Raw genomic sequence first — 23,513 nt, 5'->3', positions numbered from 1 at the left:
AGGTTTGTTTAGTAAACATAAGGCTAGGATAACAGCTTCAGCACTAACTATTCAAATCCATCTCCATGAATGTGCATAAATGACTAGTTCAAGAGGCGATGCAACACATTAACTGTAGAGATTAATTAGATGCTTTGTACATACGTGTGTAAGATAATGTGGAGATAATGTCTGCAGTTATGGGAATTATTGGTTACTGCTAGAAGGCATATTTCATCATTACTGTTGGCTGCTTACACCCACCTGTTACTGGGATATGGATTAGCTTTTAGAGAGACAGCTCTTAGTCATTAGTCCACTCCATTAACAGCTTTGTTTAGTGTTTTTGAAACTTTCAACAAGGTCCTTGCACTTTAAACCAGCTGTGACCACAAACGGAGGTGATTACTGACATCAACCAGTATTTACATGAAGGAGAAATATACAGTACGTATTAAGGTCACCATTAAGGACATTTGCAACCTATTTAACATTTGTAATGTGACATATTCCATGTGCAAAGGTATGTGCAAAAAAAAAAGTTACAAAACAAGATCTTACTGTCTTTCTTACTGATACCCCGTACCCATATCATTTAAAAAAGGTCTACTTATTTTCTAAAATAATAAATCAAATACATTACATCATTAAGTCTTAATAGGGATGGGATGCGCCAAAAACAAAAGTAAAAAGATTGAATAAATTGTACCAAACTATGAAATAACAAGATCAAATACACAATGCAAATAATGCAACAAACATATCGGCAAACATTTATAACTGTCTAAGAAAGACGCAGAAATCGTTCTCGCTCACTTCTGCTTGTTAGCCAGGCTTCAAAATCTAACCTTAAACAGTTGCTCGGTAATGTTTTTATTTATTTATTTTTTACAAACATCTTCCCAAATTCACAATGAGAATCATTTAAAAAAAAAAAAGAGAATAATGAGGACTGATTGAATAAATATATGAAAATAAATAATGTTAGATTCATGTTTTAAATAGTTGTTTTTATTATTATTATTATTGAAAAGCAAGAAAAAACTATAAAAAGCATACTTCGGCTGTTTAATTTATGAAACGGTTAAAAGAAAAAAGACTGGCAAAGTACATGGGGGGAAAAAAAGTGAAAAACATTTTTGTTATTTAGCCTTCGGCCCAGTGTTTCATTTTATTCAGTTTCGTCTTCTGCCAAGATTTTTCATTCTGGTGCATCCCTAGTATGTAGCTCCAAAGATTGGATTAGACAAGGTTGCATTTAATTTGAGGTTTTTTTGTTGTTGTTTTTTACAATGCTTCATATTATTTAATATATTATTCCTTATTCATTATTCCTCTCAAAATATTTCCTTCCTATGTTGTTTTAATGCACTGAACTGAATTGAGTGCTGTTTCTGAATTCAAGTAAATATATTGATTCTTGCACACATTTAAAGAAATTAAAATGGCAAGAAATGAAAGTGAATTTTTAGGAGGTTCAGGTAATTGACACAGAACAGCGTAAAACCTAAGCTCACCCAAATCTTTGATATTGCCTGCAAATGCGGATATAACCTTCAGAACATGCTAATCTAATTTCAATTGGACTTTTAGGTAATACTTTAGGCGCTTCTCTCCACAAGCTGTAACCCGAAACGGATGCACTTCAGCCTCCACTACTATTACAATATCAATATTTTATAGAGAGATAAATATTCATTTTGTTCTTTGTTGCCTAACACAACGTTTATTAAGTCTTCAAAGGAATATGAAGATTAATAAGGTTTAATATTCCTCAGACAACTTTTTAGTCACCGTTATCTGGTGGACAGCACTTCAAAGCGGAGCATTATTTTTTTTTGGTGTACAGGAACATCTGGCTTCGGAGCGCTCCCTATTTTGCAAGTCATTCTGTAAAGCAAGGTTGTCATCACTGGTTACACAAGAAGCGTTTGAAAGATGTGAATGAGTAATCCATCTCTGAGCGGAGGTGAAGAGGATGCTCTCACATGCACAAACACACAAACACACACACACACACACACACACACACACACACTCGCTCCGAGAAGCGTCTGTGGGTAGGAGGCAGGGGGCGGAAGGGTGGCTCGAACCCTATGAACAGCCTGCGGGAATCTTCAGTTTCCACAGCAACGATATTATTCATACAACGATCTGCTTTTCATGTGTGAAAAAATGCTTTTATGGAATTAGAATAGACTAAATTGAAAACTGCTTTGCTTTGAGAGCAACCGTGTGCATGGGAAAACACACACAAGCGCTTTTGAGCACACAAACTCCGGCTTGACTTGTGAACTTTGATGATGTTCTGACAGGCTGAGCCGTTGAACAGGAAACGGAATTGATTTTTTTATACTTTCCAACCAAGATGCATGCGATCGCAACTCAAAAAATAAAATACGGTCTCATTAACATTAAAATATGAAGTGCTTTAAATATGCATGTGAGTCGATGCATATTGCTTCCCGGATGCAAGAGTGGTCTCTCTCTGACGGTGAATCACTGAATCACATATCATACATGCGTATAATTATCCACAGCAGGTTTTCCTCCAGATGGAGAAAGTGGTGCTTAAAGCCTTGTGGAAAGATACGTTTCACGATGCATTGATATGAATCAAATGATCGGTTAGATGTATCTGCTTCTTGTTGATTTCATGCATGCTGAATGACTGAACAATATGTGTACAGTACTTTGCCAGATAAAGCTACTTTACAAACAGCTAAATTGTGACCACTCGTGTGAAAGATGGAAATAACTGAATGCAACGGTTTCCACACAATTAAACAGAAATTTAATTAAAATGTATTTTTCTTTAAACTTCAGGCTGAAGACTTTTGCACACTGAATTCTTGTCCAAAATGCACATTAAAAAATAAATGCAACCTCACATTCTGTCAATCATGTTAACACAATGACAACATTTATGTGCATCATATAAAAATCAGATCAGGTTAAATTTTCTGTGTTTTTAAATCCACAGCAAGCATTTTAATAGAAAAGGATTGTAGTAGGATGTAGTAATAAATACATAAAAAGTAATATGCATACAAACATTTTGAACTTTAACTTAGGATCTTTAATCTTCATATGTTTTTTTTCACTGAAATAAGGTTAAAGTTTCCTGCTCATTCTACTTACATGCATAAAAATATAGTAAAATATACTTTCATGTAATTTCTTGTATGCATTTTTGTTTACATAATATGTATGTGTACTGTGTATATTCTTACTTATATATTAATACACATAATGCATGCTTTTATATTTGAAACATTTATTTCTATCATAAATTACGGGAACATAAATATATAGACATGTAAATACAGAAAAACACGTATATTATGCTTTTATTTTACATGCAATTAATCATTTGACAGCACTAATAATAACTTTAAATGTAATATTGTTTAATACACAAGTACTTGATTACAATTATCAACATGAGATTAAGTCAACACACAAAAGTGTGGTTATGAATATATTCATAGAAGTGTGCTCTCTTTAAGGGCACTTAAGAGACCTTTTGTTTTAATAATATTGTATTATCTGAAATACAGTTCTTAATTACATGTTTTTAAGATTTTAAGTATCTTACATGCACATTCAGCATAAGTAAGCATGCTTCTTTTTGAAGGGTTTAAAGCATTTATTCTGTAAAAAAAGGTGATACAAAGCATTTTAAACTAATTCTATTCTGGAAAAGCAAATAAGTGTGAGTTTGACTATATGGGTTTTATTATTTCTAACAGAATATCATGGCTACCATGTGAAAACACTGCTTATTTAACTTCACAACCACATAACATAAGAACTCCTTTAACTGTGTAAGCTATTTTGGGACTGTTAATTATTCTAACCTCTGGTGGGAAGGACATTTAGAGACCTCTTGTACATTTAAATGAATACCCCTCCTGTATATAAATAAACGGCACACAAAACACACAGAACGGATCACACACACCCACACAGATAAATGCATACGTGCAGAAACTTGTTTTGAGTCGGACATCTCTGGCAAGAAATGCCACTTTGGGCTATTTGTGTAATGCGCAGAAGCCTGTGTGTGCGAGTGCGTGTGAGGAAAAGGCAGTTCGCAAAAAATAGAGAAATAAATTAATAAATAAATGCAAGGCTTATATAATATGCAAGGTGAGAGTGCACTCAAATAACCAGGAGGGACGCTACCATGTCTAATATTCATCCTCCATCTCTCTCTCTCTCTCTCTCTCTCTCTCTCTCTCTCTCTCTCTCTCTCTCTGTGTCTCTCTAGTTAACAGCCACTCAGCCATGAGTCAGTACTGGACAAACTATTGTGTGACAGTCCAGTTCACCCTCACTCTCTCTATTGGTTCAGCCCATGTTAAATGCTCCTGTTTATTTGCCACGAGGTAAAAGGATCCACACAGGCCTGGCACGATTGCATCGCTCCAAGCATGAGATTACATCATCACATCCAACAAAAACCTGACCCCACAACACGCTCGCTCTCCAGGGACGCCGTCTAAAGATACTCTTCAAGGAAATAAAGAAATAAATAAGTGAAACGGAAGACAAAAGTTCGACCCCGGGGCACGGATGAATGTTTAAAGCATTCTTTAACAACATCTGCCCATCTCATTTTATGTGTAAATCACCAGAATTGGACTGCAAAGGCCTTAATGAGACTCAATATTGTACAGTCTCCTCATCGTGTTGTATTGTTTTAAGGTCTTATATCCGCTATCCAAGGTCCTGAAGCGAGCTGTCCCGTTGAGATCCGTTCCAACCCTGATAAAACACACCTGTCATCTGCCATCTTGGAACGATCAACAATGAGACCTGTTTGAAAAGATGTCAACGGAGAAGCTGAATAAACAGCTTTTGTGTGGGAACAGTTCAAAACATAATAAACTGCCTGCCTGGCTGCTACATTTTTATCCTGTTTGCCATGACAAACATTTTGTAGAAAACTTTATTACTTTACTTGTTTTAGAATACACAGGAATAGGAAATATTCAAACTGCAATCTACTTATTTATATAACCTACAGAACACATATATAAGCTTAAATGTAAATGTACAAACACTGTACTGTAATTATTCTGTTTATCTGTTCAATACTAGGTCAGTTCATGGAAAGAATAAAGTGTGACATATTTTCTATTGTAATTATTTTAGATAATTATATTCAAACTAGCTGTTTTTGTGGTTTATAATACAAATTTTAAGAAAAACTGATTATGCAAATGATTGCTGCAATGCATTTAATGACAAATATGCAGTACTGTTTAAACAACTGGAGTCAATGAGATGATTCTTCTCACAATACGTTCATTTAATGACAGTCTGAATTGATTAAAAGTTAAAGACATGTCTGTTATAAAGAATCTCTATGTCAAATTTAAAAAAATAAATAAATAAAATAAAAATCTGCATATTTCTGAAGGATCATATAACACTGAAGACAGGAGTAATGATGCTGAAAATTCAGCTTTGCATCACAGGAATAAATTACATGTTAAAATATTTTAAAACAGAAAACAATTCAATTGTAAAAATATTTAACAATATTACAGATATGCATTGTATGCATTTTTAACCAAATAATTTCAGTCTTTACAGGCTTCTTTTACAAATGTTTTTAAATCTTACTTGAATTGTAGTATTTGATTTCATAAATAAAAAGATGCTGAATTCATTAATGGCCTTGTCTATCAACTCATTACAAGCTAAAATCAAACAGACTCTTCTCTAATCAGCAATCATCTACACGACTGTCATACCAATAAATTTCAATTCAGAATGGGATCTGCACTATGCAGAATTATCTGACATTTATGACAAAAGCATCTTGAACGAGTCTGAAAGGCTGAATGACTGACAACCAGGTAGACTGCAGTACAGCACTATGAACAGACTGTATTTCTGTCCCTCACAGCAGGGAAATAGGAACAAAAAGTACTTGTGTTTTAATGTGTTCCCCATAAAGCAAGTGCATTATTACCGATAATTTTTCACAGAAGCCTAGGTATAAAACAACCAAGAGCTGCCTCACTGCTCTAAAAGTGGTTTTTAACTCTAATGCTACTCACACTGACTAAACTTAATTTGAACTTTTCTCATGGATGGCACACACACACACTCATACCAACAAACCCCTACAGAACAATGATGACTAAGACAGAGCTGTCTTCATCTTTGTATTGTGTCCCTGAGAGCCACACTAAACCCCTGCAGTAGCTCTGAACACACTCATCTCACACTGTTAGCACTACTGACATGAATGACACCTCAAACTGTGTGGCTTATTGAGGGGAGATGACGTGAAAACAGGCTAAAATCCCATATACTGTGCTTACTTACATCGAGGGAGGAACCAAAACTATTTCTAGGGAATATAATACAATAATAAAACCAGAGGACAGGCTACGTGTATTTGATTAAACATCTATTAACTAGTTCTGCCTGAACATTGCGGCAATGACTTCTGCACAACTTGAAAAAGAGGAAAATGTAGAAAGTACATTGTAGCGGAACTCTTTGAGTGTTAAAAGAAAAGATAAGGAAGAGATGGAGGAGAGATAAAGAAAGAAGGACGGTGGGGTATAACAGAAAACGTGATTTCATTTTCTACTCTGAGTCACTGCTTCAGCAAACACACATGGAAAGAGGTGGAAGAGATAAAGGACAGAGCTATTCTTTCATACAGCAATAAAACAAAGCCTTTTCCTATTTGATAATACATATATTTAATGATTAAACTGCCCACACACATTCAACGAACCAAGATGGGAAAGGACAGGTGTGCGTTTGTGTATATGTGTGAGAGGGACAGAGACAGATAGGGAGGAAGAAACTATCATAAAAATAGCAAATTCGAAGACATAGATTCAAGCCTAAAGAGCAAATCCTGTCAACTTGTCTTCCCTGGTGTATTGTGAGAGTTTCTGCTGGTGATTGTTAGCTCCACGCTTAAGATCTTGCGTAACTGACCTGCTGGGAGCGCAGTATTAGGAAACAGTAATGCTAAAATGAAAATAAACCATAATTATGCAAATGTATGAAATCAAAACACTGTTGGGTAATTAGGCTTCTTTCAATTCACTAAGAGTTGGAAAATAACAATAGAGCAATGCCTTCAGCACAGAATATGTGGGCACATTTACATTACTACCTGTAATATTCATTAACCTTAAGTATTAAGCATGTGCGCATGAGTCCTCCCACACTGTTTGTACTACAATATTAATGCCATGTAACTTGCAAGGCGTGTTAGAACTTTCCTATTAATTTCTGCCTGGCAGACAGTAAAGGAGACAAAAATGAACCACATTTTGAACACTTTTCATGCTACTGCTTTCTTAGAGTAAGTCGTTTTTTGATAAAAAGCATCAGCTAAATGCATAAATCTAAATAACAGTTCAATTTGTAAAACAAAATATCGTTTGCCCATACCTGATAGTTCGAAGTACTTCAAAATTTAGCTGAATTTTATATCAAGCACACAAATGTCACATAAATAAAAATCACAGCAGTAATTAACAACCTTGGCTCATTGTAATTAGACTCAGGTCACACTAATTAAACACTCTCATACTGCGTGCGTCGGACTCCCTGATGTCTGGATGTCTGACATACAGGTGAGTCAAACGCACTTTTACTTCTTTCCATTTACTGCACAATTCAGTTGGCTTCCCATACTTTCGAGAGGTTGACATGCCTTGCAGTGTGGCATACTATTTTAAACAGCATTTTGCAATTCATTTGATAATTAGCTTGCATGCATGTTTTATGAACCCATATTGAGAAGACACGGGAAATATTTTTCGTCTAAAAATTCATTCGTGACCAATGAACCAGTGCAGAAAAAAAGTTGGTACAAAGACGCTGTGACAAGACACAAGATAAATGCATTTAAAAATAAAGTCCATGGACACATTATAACTACCCACATGAGGAATCAAGCTGAATTACACAGTACAATATAAATGTGACTGGGGAAAATTGGTTGCCATTAATAGCGCACATTCAAGTGAAAAAAATGTGATAATCGTTCGCTCTAGTGTTCATGTAGTATCAAATGAAATAATGTGAGCTTAAATGCAGAGTAAAACTAAACATCCACGCCAGCTGTTATGAGTTACCTGCGGTGTCAAACCCTCCCTGAGAGTAAATATAGTGCATTCAAAATGTCAAACAGAAATGCTCCATATGCCGCATTATGAGATGGTCATGAATTACATGAAGTTATGGTTTCTTGCACCAAAATATTGTTTGCTAGTCATTTAGTTTCGTCCATTTTCCACAATCTGATCTTCAGAACTAAAACCGCTGATTTTACTTCTGCAGCTACATTCCTCTAAGTGGCTACTTTTTATTTGATGGCGTCCTTATTGCACAGTAAATTATGAATAATTACATGCAACTAACCCTAGAACTATACCCTAATGCTTACCTCATAGCAAATGCATGTAGGATACATTAAAATAGAGTGTAACTCTGTAATCACTGTTACGATTGGCTTAGCACTGCAAACCAGAGTAGTTCACACTGTCGCTCATAAAGGTGGTTTGTTGCTGAATAATGAACAGGCGTTGGGAGGTTGGACTAAATAGGAAGCTGGCATTAAGAACTGGCAGTAAACGTGAGATAATCAGCTATTTATACACCTGAAGCCCCGTGATAGGCATAATTACATGAACACGCTCCTCTCTGTTTAGAGAAACAATTTACTGCGTGATCATGTGACTCAGTTGCTATATTTAAACAAATTAATTAAATAACACAAAAGTATGATCTTAATAAATTAACACTGATGACTATGTTTTCTGCACCTCTCTGTTCTGTTTCCAGTAGCTAAGCTGAGTTGAGTAAAGGCCCCTAAGATCAATATTTCCCAGCGCAATGAACTACATGCAGTGAACCATCACCCAGAAGGCCACACTGCATGCTTTAACATGGCTCTTAAAGTACAAACAACTTCAGCATGACCCTGACCCTGCTCGCCATTAACCTTTTAAAGACCAGCCAATGATTTAGCATAATAATTTATGCAATGTCTGGCTTTGAACTGACAGGGGGAAAAATGGGATCTTCACACAAATGCAAAGGTAATAAACATGCAAAGAAAAAAAATGTTTGAAATGACAATATTTATAAATAAATATAACACAAACAAAAACTTACTTTTCTTTGGGTTAAATTACATACAAAATGCATGAATGTAAATTTAATCAAATGCAACTATAATATAAGATCTGTTATGTTTTTTCAAACATGATTACATGTAATTATATTTAACATATTATACCACCCTATTAAATGTTTATCATTCATATTGATTCTTATTTGTTTCTTTTTTGTTAGGTGGAGGTCAATTACAGAAATGTTTCACTCGGGGACCCACAAACCCTTACTATAAATTATAAGACATTTTATATTATTTAAGATAACGGTTACACTTTATTAAGTACTGAATATTATTAATTAACTACATGTACTTACTTATGTACATGTGAATTTTTTAAATCACATTTATTGTTTAGTTTTTTTACATTTTATTATATGACACTGCTGACTCTCCCTCTACCCCATAACCTACTATTAAACATAACAAAATCTGCCCATAAGCAGTAATGGTCCTACTTTATGTTAGTTGGCCTTAACTACTATGTACTTACATTTAAATTAATAATTTTGTACAGTGCACTTGTGTACATACATATTTTTTTACATTGTACTTATTTAAAAAAATCTATATCTGATTACATCTGTAATACATTTTTGTGCTTACATGTATAACCATTGACCTATCCCTTAAACGTTAGCCCACCCTTAATCCTACCCATATCACCAAACCGGTCCGTAACCTTTCCTGTACTTTCCTGTAAAAAGTGTTTTGCAGTACAATATGAACACAACAAGTACATAGTAGTTAAGGCCAACTAATATAAAGTGTGACCACAGTAAAAAACTCTAAATGAGCACAAATTATACTATTTACTAAAACACTTCATTTTAGTAGATAAAGCAATCTAATATAAAGTGAAACCTAACATTGTTCATTTAAGACACCTGAATGGAAGCCAGCATGAATGAAATGAAAATGAAAAGAAACCATGACAGTCCTGTGGACCTAGTTTGATGACCTCAATTCTGAAAAAAAAAGTATTCATTAAAACAGAGTCCATCAGAAATACCATACATTTTGAGCATTCATTTGTAATGAGAACTTTCAGACCTTTTAAAGACAGAACTACCGTGAGCTCAGAGGAAGTTAGTTAATTAAAGCCATAAGTCTGCATTATTCAACTTATTTTTTAAAATTATGTTTAACAACAGAATTCCATGCCCACTCCCACGAAACAAAGCAAGTAACGTAACTGAATCAGTCTTCCTACGCTCTCAAACTACTCATATGTTTGTGTGTATATATATTTTACAATAAACATAAAATCTATTAAAGGGGTCATATGATCAAGTTTTCACGTTTTTCTTTCTCTTTGGGGTGTTACAAGCTTTTAGCGCATAGATAAGATCCCTGAAGTTGCAAAGACTAAAGTCTCAAAACCAAAGAGATATTGTTTATAAAAGTTTAGACTCTGTTAAAAGGAGAAGAGGGGTCTTTGTAGAAAACAACGTGTTTGAGAGAGGCGGGCATAGAGGAGCTATAATGAACAGTATTTTTTAAAATTATGTGTTTTTTTGAACATTAAAGCATGAGAACATATTCTGTTACACCAAATAATGATCTTCAAAATAACGTCATATGACCCCTTTAATTATTTGAATAATAATTAATTTGAAAATATTTGAATTTGAATTTTTGATTTTTAATTTTATAAACATAATCAACATTTTTAAGTTGTATATTTGCGTCATGTTTATTTTGACTCGCAACGCTTCTCCTTATTCACAATGGTTTGTAGTCCTTTCCTTACTATAAGTCACTAATAGTCTTGTACCTTTATCTTTCTCTCGCTTCAATTTAGTATTTGTAAGGCTCGATTCATCTCATACCTCTTTAACTCATTTACTTTTTCACTGCCGGAAGCAAGGTCGAGGAAGAGGTTTACTCTACAACGAAAGCATTTTAAGAGGAAAAGCTCAGGTATCAAACTAAGTATTAAAACCACACACAGAGGTACATATCTCATCATAGTCACTGAATATGAATCGCCCTGCTAGTACTGAACATGGACAGTCAACTGAAAATATATTGTGTGTGTATGGCTGTAGACTAGTCAACCTTTGTGACCGTTTCCTAATGATATCATTAGATCACATTACTTTTCCCCTCCTGGTTATGCCAGCAGAAACGCCATTTCAAAGGTTGAGAAATAATTATGAAAACATGAATCATCTATAACAAGAGCAGGGATGTTTAAGTAAAAAGGGTCAAATTTATTTCCATGTTGTCAAACTGCAAATGTTCAAGGCTATTCCAAAGGACACAAACAGCAGAGGTCAGCTAGAGAGCTTCAGACGGCTGGCACGCAGTCTGAGCCATCAGAAGCACTCCAAAAGCACAACATGGGTCAATAATTAACACCTGCTGGTCAACCCTGACCTAACGCAGGTATAGAGAGTCAGACGACAATGGAAAGATGGAGAGATGATCAAATACAGCATTTACTGTAAGACTACACGGAGATGAGCGAGCTAAAATGGAGGAGCGCGGAGAGTGAGAGAGAAAGACCTTCTCTCAGCATGTTCGGCTCTAAAAGAGAAACGGTGGGACACACACACTGATTCTCCATCTGTTGGCCACAGAGAGGGTGGAGAGGGCGGCACGCATGAAAAGAGAGAGAGAGACACCTAAAAACACGAGGAGAGAGAGTTTAAAAAAAGCTCATAACTCATAAATGGAGAGAGAGACTGGATCAAAAGACAGAGAGTGAGGAAGAAAAGAGCACGGAAGGGGAAAAAGCGGAGAGGAGATATGAATAAAGAATGACCTCTGACCTGAAGCAGTGAAAGAGGATTGTGAGAGATGAGTGTGAAAAGGGGATGAGACAAGATTCAGAAAGCAGAATGATGTCAGGAAGAACACGCTTCATGCTTTGGGAGAGAAGATGAATACTCCTTAATGGTGGAAAAGTGCTCTTAAAAATAACTCAATGGACTGGAGTTGAGGATAAATGCATTAAAGAGACAATTCACTTAAAAATGAATATTCTGTCATCATTTACTCACCCTTCAAAATTGTATGACACTCCTACAGGGAGGGAAACTGTTTATTTAAATATATTTTTTAAATGAAGTTAACAAAAACTGAGGCTGTCAAGCTTTTTTTTTAAAAAAGCAAAGCATTTGGGTCAAAAAAGTAGATCTTGGTTTGACTAGTGCACCATATTTCAGGAAGAGGGCGCAGGAGTTAACAGCACACTCAAGGGGATGATTATGTGAATAAATTACTTAAATGTCATTTTGTTTGTCACAAAACGCTATCTTTAGAAAACTTGGAAAATAATGCACAAGTCAAATGGTTCACTTTTGATTATTATTTTTTGCTTTTCTTCATTCTTTGTGAAGCTTAAATTCTCTAGTTTATTATAGTCATATAAAAAGAGCCACCAGCACAATTGTAAAATGTAAAAAAAAAACAAAAAAAAACCAATAAAACTGCAAACAAAGCACATAATTTTTAAAACTTATTTCAAATTAAAATAAATAAATAAATAAATAAGTTTCAATTCTTACTACTAACTAACTATTAACTATGAATTTGCCTCAATTAACTTCTAATTTGCTGCTTAATAACAGTCAGTAAGGGAGGACTGAATGATTAAGAATAATATGTTCGTGCAGAAAAAGGCATTAATATGTGCTTTGTAAGTACTAATAAACTAAAATTACTCCTGGTGATTCTTTCTACATGTTAATAACCTACTAAAAACTTGATAAAAAGGCATGCAAGGTTTCTGTATCTGTTGTTACAATATTGTGTGCAGTAGCAACCTAAAATTAAGGAAACCTTTAGTCGACACGGCCATTATAACAGGTTTGAAAGTGCCAATGAGGTCATAAATCCGAGGTCATTGAGATAAATGCTGGGGCACAAGCATAATTAAAATCATAGTGAAGGAGCTAATTAGAGGATCTCAAATAAATCTAGACCAAAATGGAAGCGTTTCATTTGCTGCCTCCGCTATGATCTCTGTAGTACTGGAACAAACTGCCCAGCCAATCAGCACAGTCTTACACCCACATAAATAACTAATATGTGTTCCTTACTAATGACTAACGGCCCCATGGGAGGAGGCGAAGAGGAGGATGCAGAGAGAGAGAGAGAGAGAGAGAGAGAGTCAGTCAATGACTACCATTTGCCTGTAATACCAAAAAAATGAATTCTCTAACTGCTAAAAAATCCTTCTTGGTTTTCAAAAAGTAGGAATAAATTGATTTTAAATTAACTCATGAAATAGGTTGAAAATGTAGTGCAGAAATCCACTAAATAATAGGCGCTCATTACATTTATTACAGCCCATCAAGCATCAGCATTCACGTCCCTTTTCTGACTGATTTGTAAGATTATTCTGTAAAAGTTTTTGTCACGTTGCAATAACTTTATTAACAGATATTACATTGCAAGAAAATACTATTTCAGTCTTTCTTCTTAAAAATTGCACACTTGCTATTCCTTTGTAATTTTATAAAAAAATTACTATAGGAAGTTGCTGAGTGAAAACTGCTTGAATGTAAGCCTAAATCCTACAAAGTGGACCAGGGGTTATAAATACAACAATTATTACTGATTGAGATAGTTAAGATAAAATTAAGATAAAGTTTATTACTGTTTTAGTCTTTTTACTATAAAATGTTATGTTTAATTCAATCATGCTTGCTGTTTCTTGGTAATTAATAATGAAAAATTCTAATCATTACTGAGTAAAACATTTTATACTAAATTGAGAGTGACCTTTTTGTAAGGACTATAAAAACCCAGTTTTATGACTTTAAATGTGTTTTTCGATTAAAGAAAAGAGTGAAAAGCCACATCTTTGTTTTGAGTTATGAAACAAATGATTCAGTTGTAACACTTTAGAATAGGTAACACTTGTTAACTACGACTTTTCCCTCAATAAACTCTTAATTTGCTGCTTATTAATAGTGAGGTAGTTGTTACGTTCAGGTATTCTAGAACTAGGGATGTAGAATAAGGCATTAATATGTGCTTAATTAACGCTAATAAATGGCTAATATTCTATTAATATGTATGCTAATAAGCAACTAACAGGTGTAACCGTAAAAAAAAAGTGTCACCGAATTGGTAAATAGTTTTTTGTAAATGGGCACAAACTGTTAAAAATTGTATTTTCAATAAAATAAGCTGGACCATCAGACAACAATCATCACATCAGACAAAAATGATATTTTAGAGTCAATCAAATCCGGTCTTTCATCTTACGACATGTAGTCCCCATGGAAAAAACGTAAAAGAATACAGTTAGCCATGAAATTCTCGCTGGAAAAAATCCTTAAGGCCATTCGCAACCCCATAGAAAAGCTTAGAAACAGCATTTGATGTGAAGTATAGTGCCAAACCTGAACTTTGAACAAAGCACTGAACGTTTGTGAGAAACACTAAACCTGTGTTCCCCCAATCAGCCTGGTTTATTTTAGTTTTATTTTGCCTTTTTCACAACACGGTGATTCAACATTGTGAAAGGAGACTGATGGATTGTTCTAGTCAATAATTTCAGACAAGCAAGGATGAACGAGGCAGAAGATGAACAGATCTGAGAGCTCTCGAGACACTTGAGCACAGAATACAGGGGTTGTGCAGCTGCCGGCGATGAGCGAGCAAACATAATTATATGAGTTGGGTAGAGGGTTGAGCTCAATGAGGCAGAGAGGAAGAAACACGCTGAGTCTGATGCTCTGTAGCTGCTGCTTTGTTGACGCCTGGATCACCCAAGGATGCAGAAAAAACATCTGCAGAATAGTTAACCTTTCACCCACCAACAACAAACTCCGTGCGTTTGCTTATTTAGAAATGAAAAACACGGAGGCATAAAGCTCGAGGAAAATAGGCAAACAAATAACAAGAGAACTGGGGATTTCAAATGAATTTTAAAGATCCGAGCGCAGTTTGGGCTATTGATAAATTCACAGAGCATCTTCCTTAACACAAAAATATAGGTCTCATCTCTATATGAAATGTGCTATTCAAACTGCACCCATAGACCCAAAATAAACCCCAAAACAAAACAGAATGAATGCGATCTGACACAGAATCCAAGTCTCAAGCTAACTAGTGTCAAGTTGTTCAAGATTTAAGGCCAGATTTTCTAAACAAGGCAAATTAGTGTTAGAGCGCAATTCCATAAAAGCTATGGAAAGGGACAATTCTGAGGGAGATTTACGAACAATGCACACATTAAAGATCAGCCAGATCATTTCCATAATGACCAGCGCAATGAAAAGCAGAACAAATTACCACCTGCTTTAAGACTTGCTTTTTTGGAGCATTAAATAATGGTGCGAAAAAATGGTGTAATTTACAAGTACAGACGGTAGAAAACTGCATTGCATGATTCATTTTAATACTGTACTCCCAAAACTCGTGCAAATGCGTATTTAATAAGGTCAGACATAAAAATAACTGTGTCCACACCTTTTCAGCGCTAATTCTTTAACGCACATCTTTAGTAAATCAATTTTGGCGGCAAAGGATGTTTGCACGGGCGCTAAGCTGTTAGTTAATCTCTGTTTTTCTGTTTCAGGATAAGTTTATTAATAATTTATAAAATTACCATGAACTTTAATATAATATAATAATAATAATAATAATAATAATAATAACAACACTAGTAATCATAATGATAATACTACTATTATTTATGTTTAATATTATTTTAGTAGCATTAATAAAATGTATTGTTATTATTTACTAAAATACAAAAAATTTTTGGCTATTTTTTTGTGTCTGTTTAATATAAATAAACGGACAACTGAGATAATATTATGAAATAATATATTACTCATTAAAATACTGTCTAGATTTTAATATATTATATAAAATAATATATATTATAATTGCTGGAACTCAAGTCATGTTTTGAGTAAAAAAAAATAAATTGGAATTAAATGCAAAGCTTTAGTTGTCAAGACTTTTTTTTGTTGAGCAGGCTCAGTAGTCCACAGCAACATTCAACCTAAACCTCTCCTCACACAACAAATACAGCACAAATGCTACATGCTGCACAAAAGGCCCGAACGTCCAATAACCTGGATCCACCCTGATGAGGTTGGGGAACGAGGCACTTACTGTTTCCGTAGAGTGGAGGTGTTGTTGGTCCCAGAGCTGTCGTTTCGCTCCATTCGGCCTCTCTCCTTCTCGACAGGGGCCGACCCACACGACAGGCCTCGGGTCAGTCTGGTGTGTGTCCGTCGAGCTGGACCAGGCACCGTGGACGAGGGTATATTACTGCTGCTGTTCTGATGGACGCCTCCGGCATTGTGGTTCGGGAGAGAGGACGGCTGGCCGGGCTTAGAGCTCTGGTTGTAGCTGTGGTTCTGCGTCGAGTTCTCGGTTCCTGGGTTCCGGTCCTGCCGCAGGTCCTGGTTCTCCTGATTGACCCGGTCTAACTGTGTTTCGAGCTCCTCGATTCGTTTACGCTGCGTCTCTAGAAGCTTGGCCTGGTTCTCGATGATGTTATTGAGCTCCAGAAGATACTCCACAGCCCGACTCGGGCTGTCTGGGTTCGACTCCATGGTTCGGACCTTACACCTCCCCCCCCACCTGATAAGTTCAGTGGGGGGGAGATAAAACAAAAGAGCCCGAAGGTAGAAACTTGATAGAAATGTCTTTTATCCTATATATTGCAACTTGAGTCTCAACAACTGAAAAACACCAGCAAAGAACATTTAAAGCACCAACGCCATATGCATCGGCTGCATCTTAATGTTCATCCTTCGAGTGTAAAAAAAGTATGGGCGGTAACCGCAGCTCTCAGTTTAGAGGTCAATAATTTGCATCCTCTCAGCTGCAGCGATTGTACTTCAAGTCAGCGAAGTAAGATGATGTATGAAGAAAAAAATACATGGTCAGTACTGGGCACCGGGTTACAGCTTTTCCAGATCCATTTGATGCCATGAAACCATAGGTGATGTAAATAAATGCCTACATTACAGTCAGAAGAAATTACATCTACGGGTCACTGTTTCCTCAAACCCAGTCATTATTAAATCCAGTCATCTTGAGATTTGCTGTGCTACACACAACTCCCACATGCTGAGGTAGCACGGTGGAAAATGGGGAACAGCGGCAAAAAGGTATAAATCTAATCCCTGAAATCCACTCAGATCTGCGCAGCTTGAGATAGTCAACATACTGTAAAAATAACGCGAAGAAAGAGCTTTCTTCGCTAAGAGAAAAGTTATATTTCGTAAAACTGAACTATTGTTGTAATGTCCAACATCTCAGCACGGCAAACTGTCTTCATGCAGGCAGCAGGAGAGCAATTTGAGATTGAAACACTAAAAGTCTATGGCACGTTTGCACGCGCTGGGCGCGCGCTCCTCTTCTTCTCCAATACAGTGTCAGTGATTGATATATTCAAAATAAAATGTACAATTATGGCTCCACGTGTTTTAAAGAAAAACTACTTACACCTCTCTTCATCGGCGTTTTCTTTTCTTCAACCCATTTTCACGGGCAGCCGTCAGTTCATCACGAGCTCTTCGGTTTCTCCGTGCGATTCGCCCGTCTGTTTGTTTGTTTGTTTTATTCTCGACGTCGGTCCAGTTTGGATAACAGCGTCGCTCAAGACGGCGTTTGTCTTTTCTCTCATACAACAGACTTTTCCCAGACGTGCATCTAAGAGCTGGACCACCTGCTGTAAAGTTGGCGCTCTTCTGTGTTTTCCCGGAGCGAGCGCGCGCCGACGGTTCGGAGACGATCTCGCGGCGGCTCAGGTTCGTGAGCGCGGTTTTCACCTGACACATCCGATAGACGCTGGCGGGCAGAGAAGCGTTAAACTAGTCTTTCCTGCGCTCGTCACACGCTCAACCCACGCAAGATCTTTTCAGTACACGAGAGAGAGAGACATTTCAACAAATGAAGCTCACGCGAACATATTACATATGTAAATGACTTCAGTAGTCTTATACAAATTACCATGGTTACGCATCTCCACAGTTACAATGGGTCATTGTCAAATGCTTCATATTAGGAAAGTGGCTTCAGGTTATTTTCAATGGAACGGAACCAATTATGGAGAAACTGGCAGCTGTTTTCTTGGATCTGTTTTCCAGCTGGTCTAGTCAGTAGTTGGTTCAGTTTCTCATAATAAAAGGTTGAAAACGTTAGACCATCTAAAACAAAACTTCAGCAGGAATTAATATTAATAATAATGATTTTAATGGTGTTCTTGGACATGAAGAATGTAAAAGATCGTTAAAAAATCGTTGCATTCAGTTTAAGTACAAAGTGATGCAAACATGCACCAATTAGTTAATTGCACTTCTCACAGACCATTAAGAATCAGTTTTAGTTGATTTCATTATTCCCCAGGGCAGTATTGTACAGTATTAGAGCAGCCTATTCTTACAGTATTAACTGGAAATTATTTTGATTCCTAAGTATCTAATATCTGATTATTTATTCAAACGCTAATAATAACAGCAAAATACTAATTATTAAAATTATCAGCAGTGATAATAGCTGCCATCATTTGTTTTTGGTTCTCAAATAATACATCTCAAACAGTCAAGTTATTATTTTTGATATGAAGTGCTTTTACGTAGGCTTTGCTGTCATCTACTGCTCAGGGCAGAAACTACATCCACAGCACTGCAGACACACACTAACAAGCAAGCAAGAAAAAAGCACTCCAGGACACAACTGATCTCAGGTAGATACATGAATCTTTATTATAACTCTTATATAATTTGTTACCTGCATTTGGGTTACAATGGATTATAACAATATAATCATAATAGAAACATTTTATATGTATATATATATATAATTATAATATATTTATTTCTATTTACAATTGGTACATATGGCCATAGACATTAGTAATGTACATAAAGACAATGTGAGATTCTAAAACGGACCTTTCAGATTGAACATGTAATAAATATTTGTTAGTGTGAGACTTGTTATGTGGCATCGGCTCGTACTCTGAACATTATGATATGTTTAAAGATGCGTGGACCGCCAGCACCAAACCGACTTTAACAAACTGATCCCAGACCTGCTGGGGCTGCACAGATTAAACAGCTGTCCCAATTATCTGCTGTGGGTTAAAATGGCAACATCTTATGCATAGTTTAAATGTGCGTATATTCTGGTAGAGAGTAAATGACACGGTATGAACCATATCGGGTGGCGTTTTGGTTTGGCGACGGATCGGGAACTGCAAAAAATGCATCAAGGAAAACAAGTAGTAGGCACAGTTTTTAGGTTAAATGCTAAAATATCATCGGTATATCTACAGTTAACAAGCTACAGTTAACAAGAGCATAATACAGTCAACCTCTCTCTTGTGTTTACTAGCAAGCTTTCATCAATAAAGATAAAGACCCTGGGTGCATTAAACTAAAGAGGTTTCGCAGGCTTGGCACGACGCCACTCAATATTGCAAACCCCAATTTATATTTTCAGTACAAACATTCAGTCCTTTTTGGTTGACGAGGATAAACCTGCCAAGAGCAGTAAGAGAACCATTTCATAAAGTGTTACTTTGTTGTCTCTATAAATCACACTTCATCTTTCATAGTTAAATCTCATTTAAAGTTTTCACAGATACTTCATCTGAAACTATATATTGTAATTTCTCTTTGCAGAAGCCGGAGTGAGAGTTAATCTGTGTGTACGTGTTAATCACACTTTGACAGCTGCAAGACATCTGTTTTAGGTCGATGTATTATATTCACTTTAAATGGCATACAACCATGTCGGTAGGAAAACCTTCAAAAATATGAATCGTGCGACATTTAAATTGAACTTAATTGGCATTTCTGAGGTCACAGAGGCCAAGGTCAGCAGACAGGAGGAGTCTTTTGTTACCAAGGCAGCAGTAAGGGTCACTTTTAGTGTGTATGGGGGCAGGCTAAGAAATATTACAGTGTATACATCTGCTCCCTGAGATGCCAGAGACCCAGAGGGCATTAAATGAGTATAACGATTTATGAGCAAATGCATAAAAAATAATGCATAAGTGTTTCAGGGGAACTCTTGGGAGTGTGACAAATATATCTCGTCTTAACAGTGTAAGTACACACATCATTCACAAGAATGATCAATTAAACAATCATCCTTCAAAAGCTGTTTAGCAGAGGTCGGGATAGCGCTTGTTTCATAACGTTAATGTTTCTTGGGCTAAATTATCATTCAAACGTTTGAGGTCAAACTCTCATTCTCTGCACGGTTGATCAAAAATACAGTAAAAACAGCAATATTGTGAAATATTATTGCAATTTAAACCGACATTCTTTTATTTGAGTATATTTTAAAATGCAATTTACTCTTTTTATGCAAAGCTGAGCGTCATTACTCTAGTCTTCAGTGTCATATGATCCTACAGATATTATTCTAACATGCTGATTTGATTTATCAAAAATAAAAAAGTACTGCCTCCAGACGTTTGAATGATAATTTGTGGCTAACGAAATGCACGCCAGTATTCTGCTGGTTTATATGCAGATTAAAAAGTGTTCAAACAGCAGAACTGAACAGAAAAGTGACTGTGCTAAAGGTTAAAACTGGACTCAAGCTAGCATCGAAGATAGAGAGAATATTTGGCCCTTCACGTGATAGTTTTGTTGCATACAAAGTCAACATACCATACAGACAGTCTGGCACAAAAAGTAAAAGATGTTGTTGGTTACTGCAGACTTTCATTATAGAGGACAAAGTGGAAGAGAAGAAGAGAGGAAGGCTTAAGAGAGCGAGCTGGAGTGGGAGTATTCAAAATCCAAACCGTAATAATAATAATAATAATGTCCTATAACTCACCACCATGATGCTCCATCACTGTGGATGGCTGCAATGCTGTTTCCAAGCATATTCTAGACGGTTCTGCATTAAAATACCTCATACTTAAAACCTGGCATTGAGTACTATGAATGCTGTTGGCACAAATTGCTTGTTCTGTTACTCATTTTTAGATTACCTTGGATAAAGTGCCTGGTAAATGCAAATTTATGCCAATTTCATACTGACCAAGTCAAAAAATCATACTCGTTAGGCGCAGTCATATAATCAAAATTTTATGGAAATCTGCACGTAAAGAATGGTTCATTGTCAACACTGCTGCTACTGGTGACGTATACTAGATTTCCTCCACTTAAGCTCCGCCCCTTACAATCAACTGCAAACTTCTATTCACATCTGCCTCCATCCAATCATCTACCAACATATTTTCCCCGTCCTGCATTTCTTTCTTTTCGAAAAAATCCATTTCTATCAGATATACGCCACAAATAAGTAGCGAAGGTTTAGTAGTAATAGTGATGGCTGCTTTTACGACATAAATCATGTTTCAGTTTCTCCACCTTTCTCAACCTCTTTGACGAGCCTACGTGAGCTGGGTTTGAGCCAGGGGCCTGGAAGTGGAGGCCCCGGGGCCCTTTGTGTGTGTTTCAAGCTAAGGCTTTCACTCAGATACATTGAGAGGCCAGAGATACTGGCTGCAGAAGCGCTACACTCAGACACACTAGCTCCTGATTCGGACTCTGCGTATTCGGACGGCGCAGACGTGAGGAAAGCAAACGGGGTTCGATTGAATTCAGAGCCTACTTCCGGCTGCTCCAATGAGCGGCCAGATAAGCGTCGAAGTGGGCGGGGCTGATTTTCCGAAGGCAGCACACGGACGCCCAAATAAGGCAGACGATTACGGAAACTCGTTTCTGCTCCATTTTCACTCTGTCGCTCTACATTCAATTTGTCTGGAATGCCTCGCTCAGTTTTTTTGTTCAGCTCCCACTCAAGCACTTCCTTATTCACATGCCTTTCTCTTTCCCATTCCTCGTCGCTCTCAGAACTAAGCGATTTTCTCTCTTCCCTCTCCCGTTCTTTGTCTTTCAGCCTTTCTCTCTCTCTCGTCCACTCTTGTTCTGTCTCTCTTTCCCACTCGTCCTCCTTGTTGTCTTCCTCCCACTGCAGTTTAGGCTCAGGAAGTCTCTGGTTATTGATAGTTTGTGTGTTCTTGCTTTCGTCTTTTTCCCTCTTTCTCCGTCTCAATCTCTCCTCGCTCTTGCTCCGTCTTGACCTGTCTTCCTTTCTCACGTTACCTTTTTCCCTCTCTTTCCCAACTCTTTCAACCCTTCCCTCCGTGTTTTCATCACTACGTCCTGTGTTTCTAGACAAGCTCTGCGTCCTTCGTCTCCTCCTTTCGTCTCTCGACCTTCGCCCCCTGCCCTGACTGCCGCCCTCGAGACTGTCAGGGCTCTCGCGGTCTCCTCCGTCACTTCCCTTCTGTTCTCTCCGCTCTCGGTTGGTCTTCCCTGGTTTTTGAACGCTGGATGTGGCATCCTGTTGAGCTCGGCGACGGCTCACTGTAGCCAAACCCGACTGCAGGGCCTGGGGTGAGGAGGAGACGGCTGTGACGTGATCACGGTCTGAGAGTGAAATGTTAGAAACAGATGAGGGGAGAAAAGATAGAGTGGAGAGAAAATATTAAAGAGATAGCTCATCCAAAAGTAAACAGCTATCATTTACTCACCCAGTTATGTAATATGATTACATTCTAAATCTTTCCATAGAAAACAACAGGAGAATTTTTAAGGAATCTTTCTTATATATATATATATTTTCAAACAATGGCATACAGTAGTGGCCATTGTTATCTCAGGGTACTTTTAAACAACAATATTCTAAATATGGAAACATTTTCGCTTCACATTTTTTAAAAACAAATTAGAGTAGAGAGGACAACATTGTCAAAAGTATCTCTTCACATGGATTCCCAAAATAGATTAAAAACACTGTATTATTTATGCCATGCCAGTAGTTGTCAGTTTTGTAATAAAGACATACATTTACATTCTGTACCTATAGGCTGTAAAAAATAGTAAAATGATACATATTATCTGTTCAAATTCACATTTTTGTAGTTTACAGAGACAGAGAGTATTATTTTCAGAAACTTGCACTTTAAACCCTGTTTTTATTAGATCCTGTCACTGTCATAAATTACAAATGAAAGCCCAAAATTAAAACGTTGAAAGCAGTGTTGTGTAAATCTGAGATAGTAGTTACTAATGTTTTTGTTGTTGTTATTCTGTTTTAGTTTAATTTTAAAGTATTAGTAATTTTGTTGGAAGTCATTTTAATAGTCTATGTTGTATAAATGTCTATCAATTTGTATACATTTTGTATACTTTGTAACTGTTTTTTTTTTACATTTTGTTTTTTTAGTGACTTTAGGCAAGCCCGATAAGTCCATTTAATTGTTACTTTAGGTTTGATGTCAATCATGGGATTTGGAAAATATAGCTTATAAACTACTTTTATGTTGTTGTTAACTGCTTTTGTTACAGATGTTTGAAAGAGAAGACAGGACTTGCATGGGAAAATACTTAAGCAAATCTAGTTC

The 23,513-nt window shown here is 36.5% G+C and overlaps 2 protein-coding genes across 6 annotated transcripts in view; both read right to left on the bottom strand.

Annotated features, from left to right (window-relative positions):
• iqsec2b (IQ motif and Sec7 domain ArfGEF 2b) overlaps nucleotides 1-17,959 on the bottom strand; it is a 57,583-nt gene extending 39,624 nt beyond the window's left edge. For 2 of the 5 annotated variants that reach the window (XM_043246095.1, XM_043246096.1), the window contains exon 1: nucleotides 16,235-17,959. In XM_043246095.1, the coding sequence (XP_043102030.1) occupies nucleotides 16,235-16,680 (446 nt within the window). In that variant the 5' untranslated portion in view covers nucleotides 16,681-17,959. The remainder of the gene's footprint in view (nucleotides 1-16,234) is intronic. The other 3 variants (XM_043246090.1, XM_043246092.1, XM_043246093.1) reach the window with 2 other exon arrangements.
• A 1,326-nt stretch (nucleotides 17,960-19,285) lies between these two features.
• The window catches only part of LOC122349946 (membrane-associated guanylate kinase, WW and PDZ domain-containing protein 1), a 61,859-nt gene continuing 57,631 nt past the window's right edge, over nucleotides 19,286-23,513 (bottom strand). The window contains 1 exon segment of the mRNA XM_043246097.1: nucleotides 19,286-22,536. Coding sequence (XP_043102032.1) covers nucleotides 21,452-22,536 — 1,085 coding nt within the window. The 3' untranslated portion in view covers nucleotides 19,286-21,451.

This window comes from Puntigrus tetrazona, chromosome 8 (genome assembly GCF_018831695.1).
Source record: "Puntigrus tetrazona isolate hp1 chromosome 8, ASM1883169v1, whole genome shotgun sequence".
NCBI lineage: Eukaryota > Metazoa > Chordata > Actinopteri > Cypriniformes > Cyprinidae > Puntigrus > Puntigrus tetrazona.
Note: the sequence above shows the minus strand (reverse complement) of the source record. Positions and strands in the feature narration are given on the sequence as shown.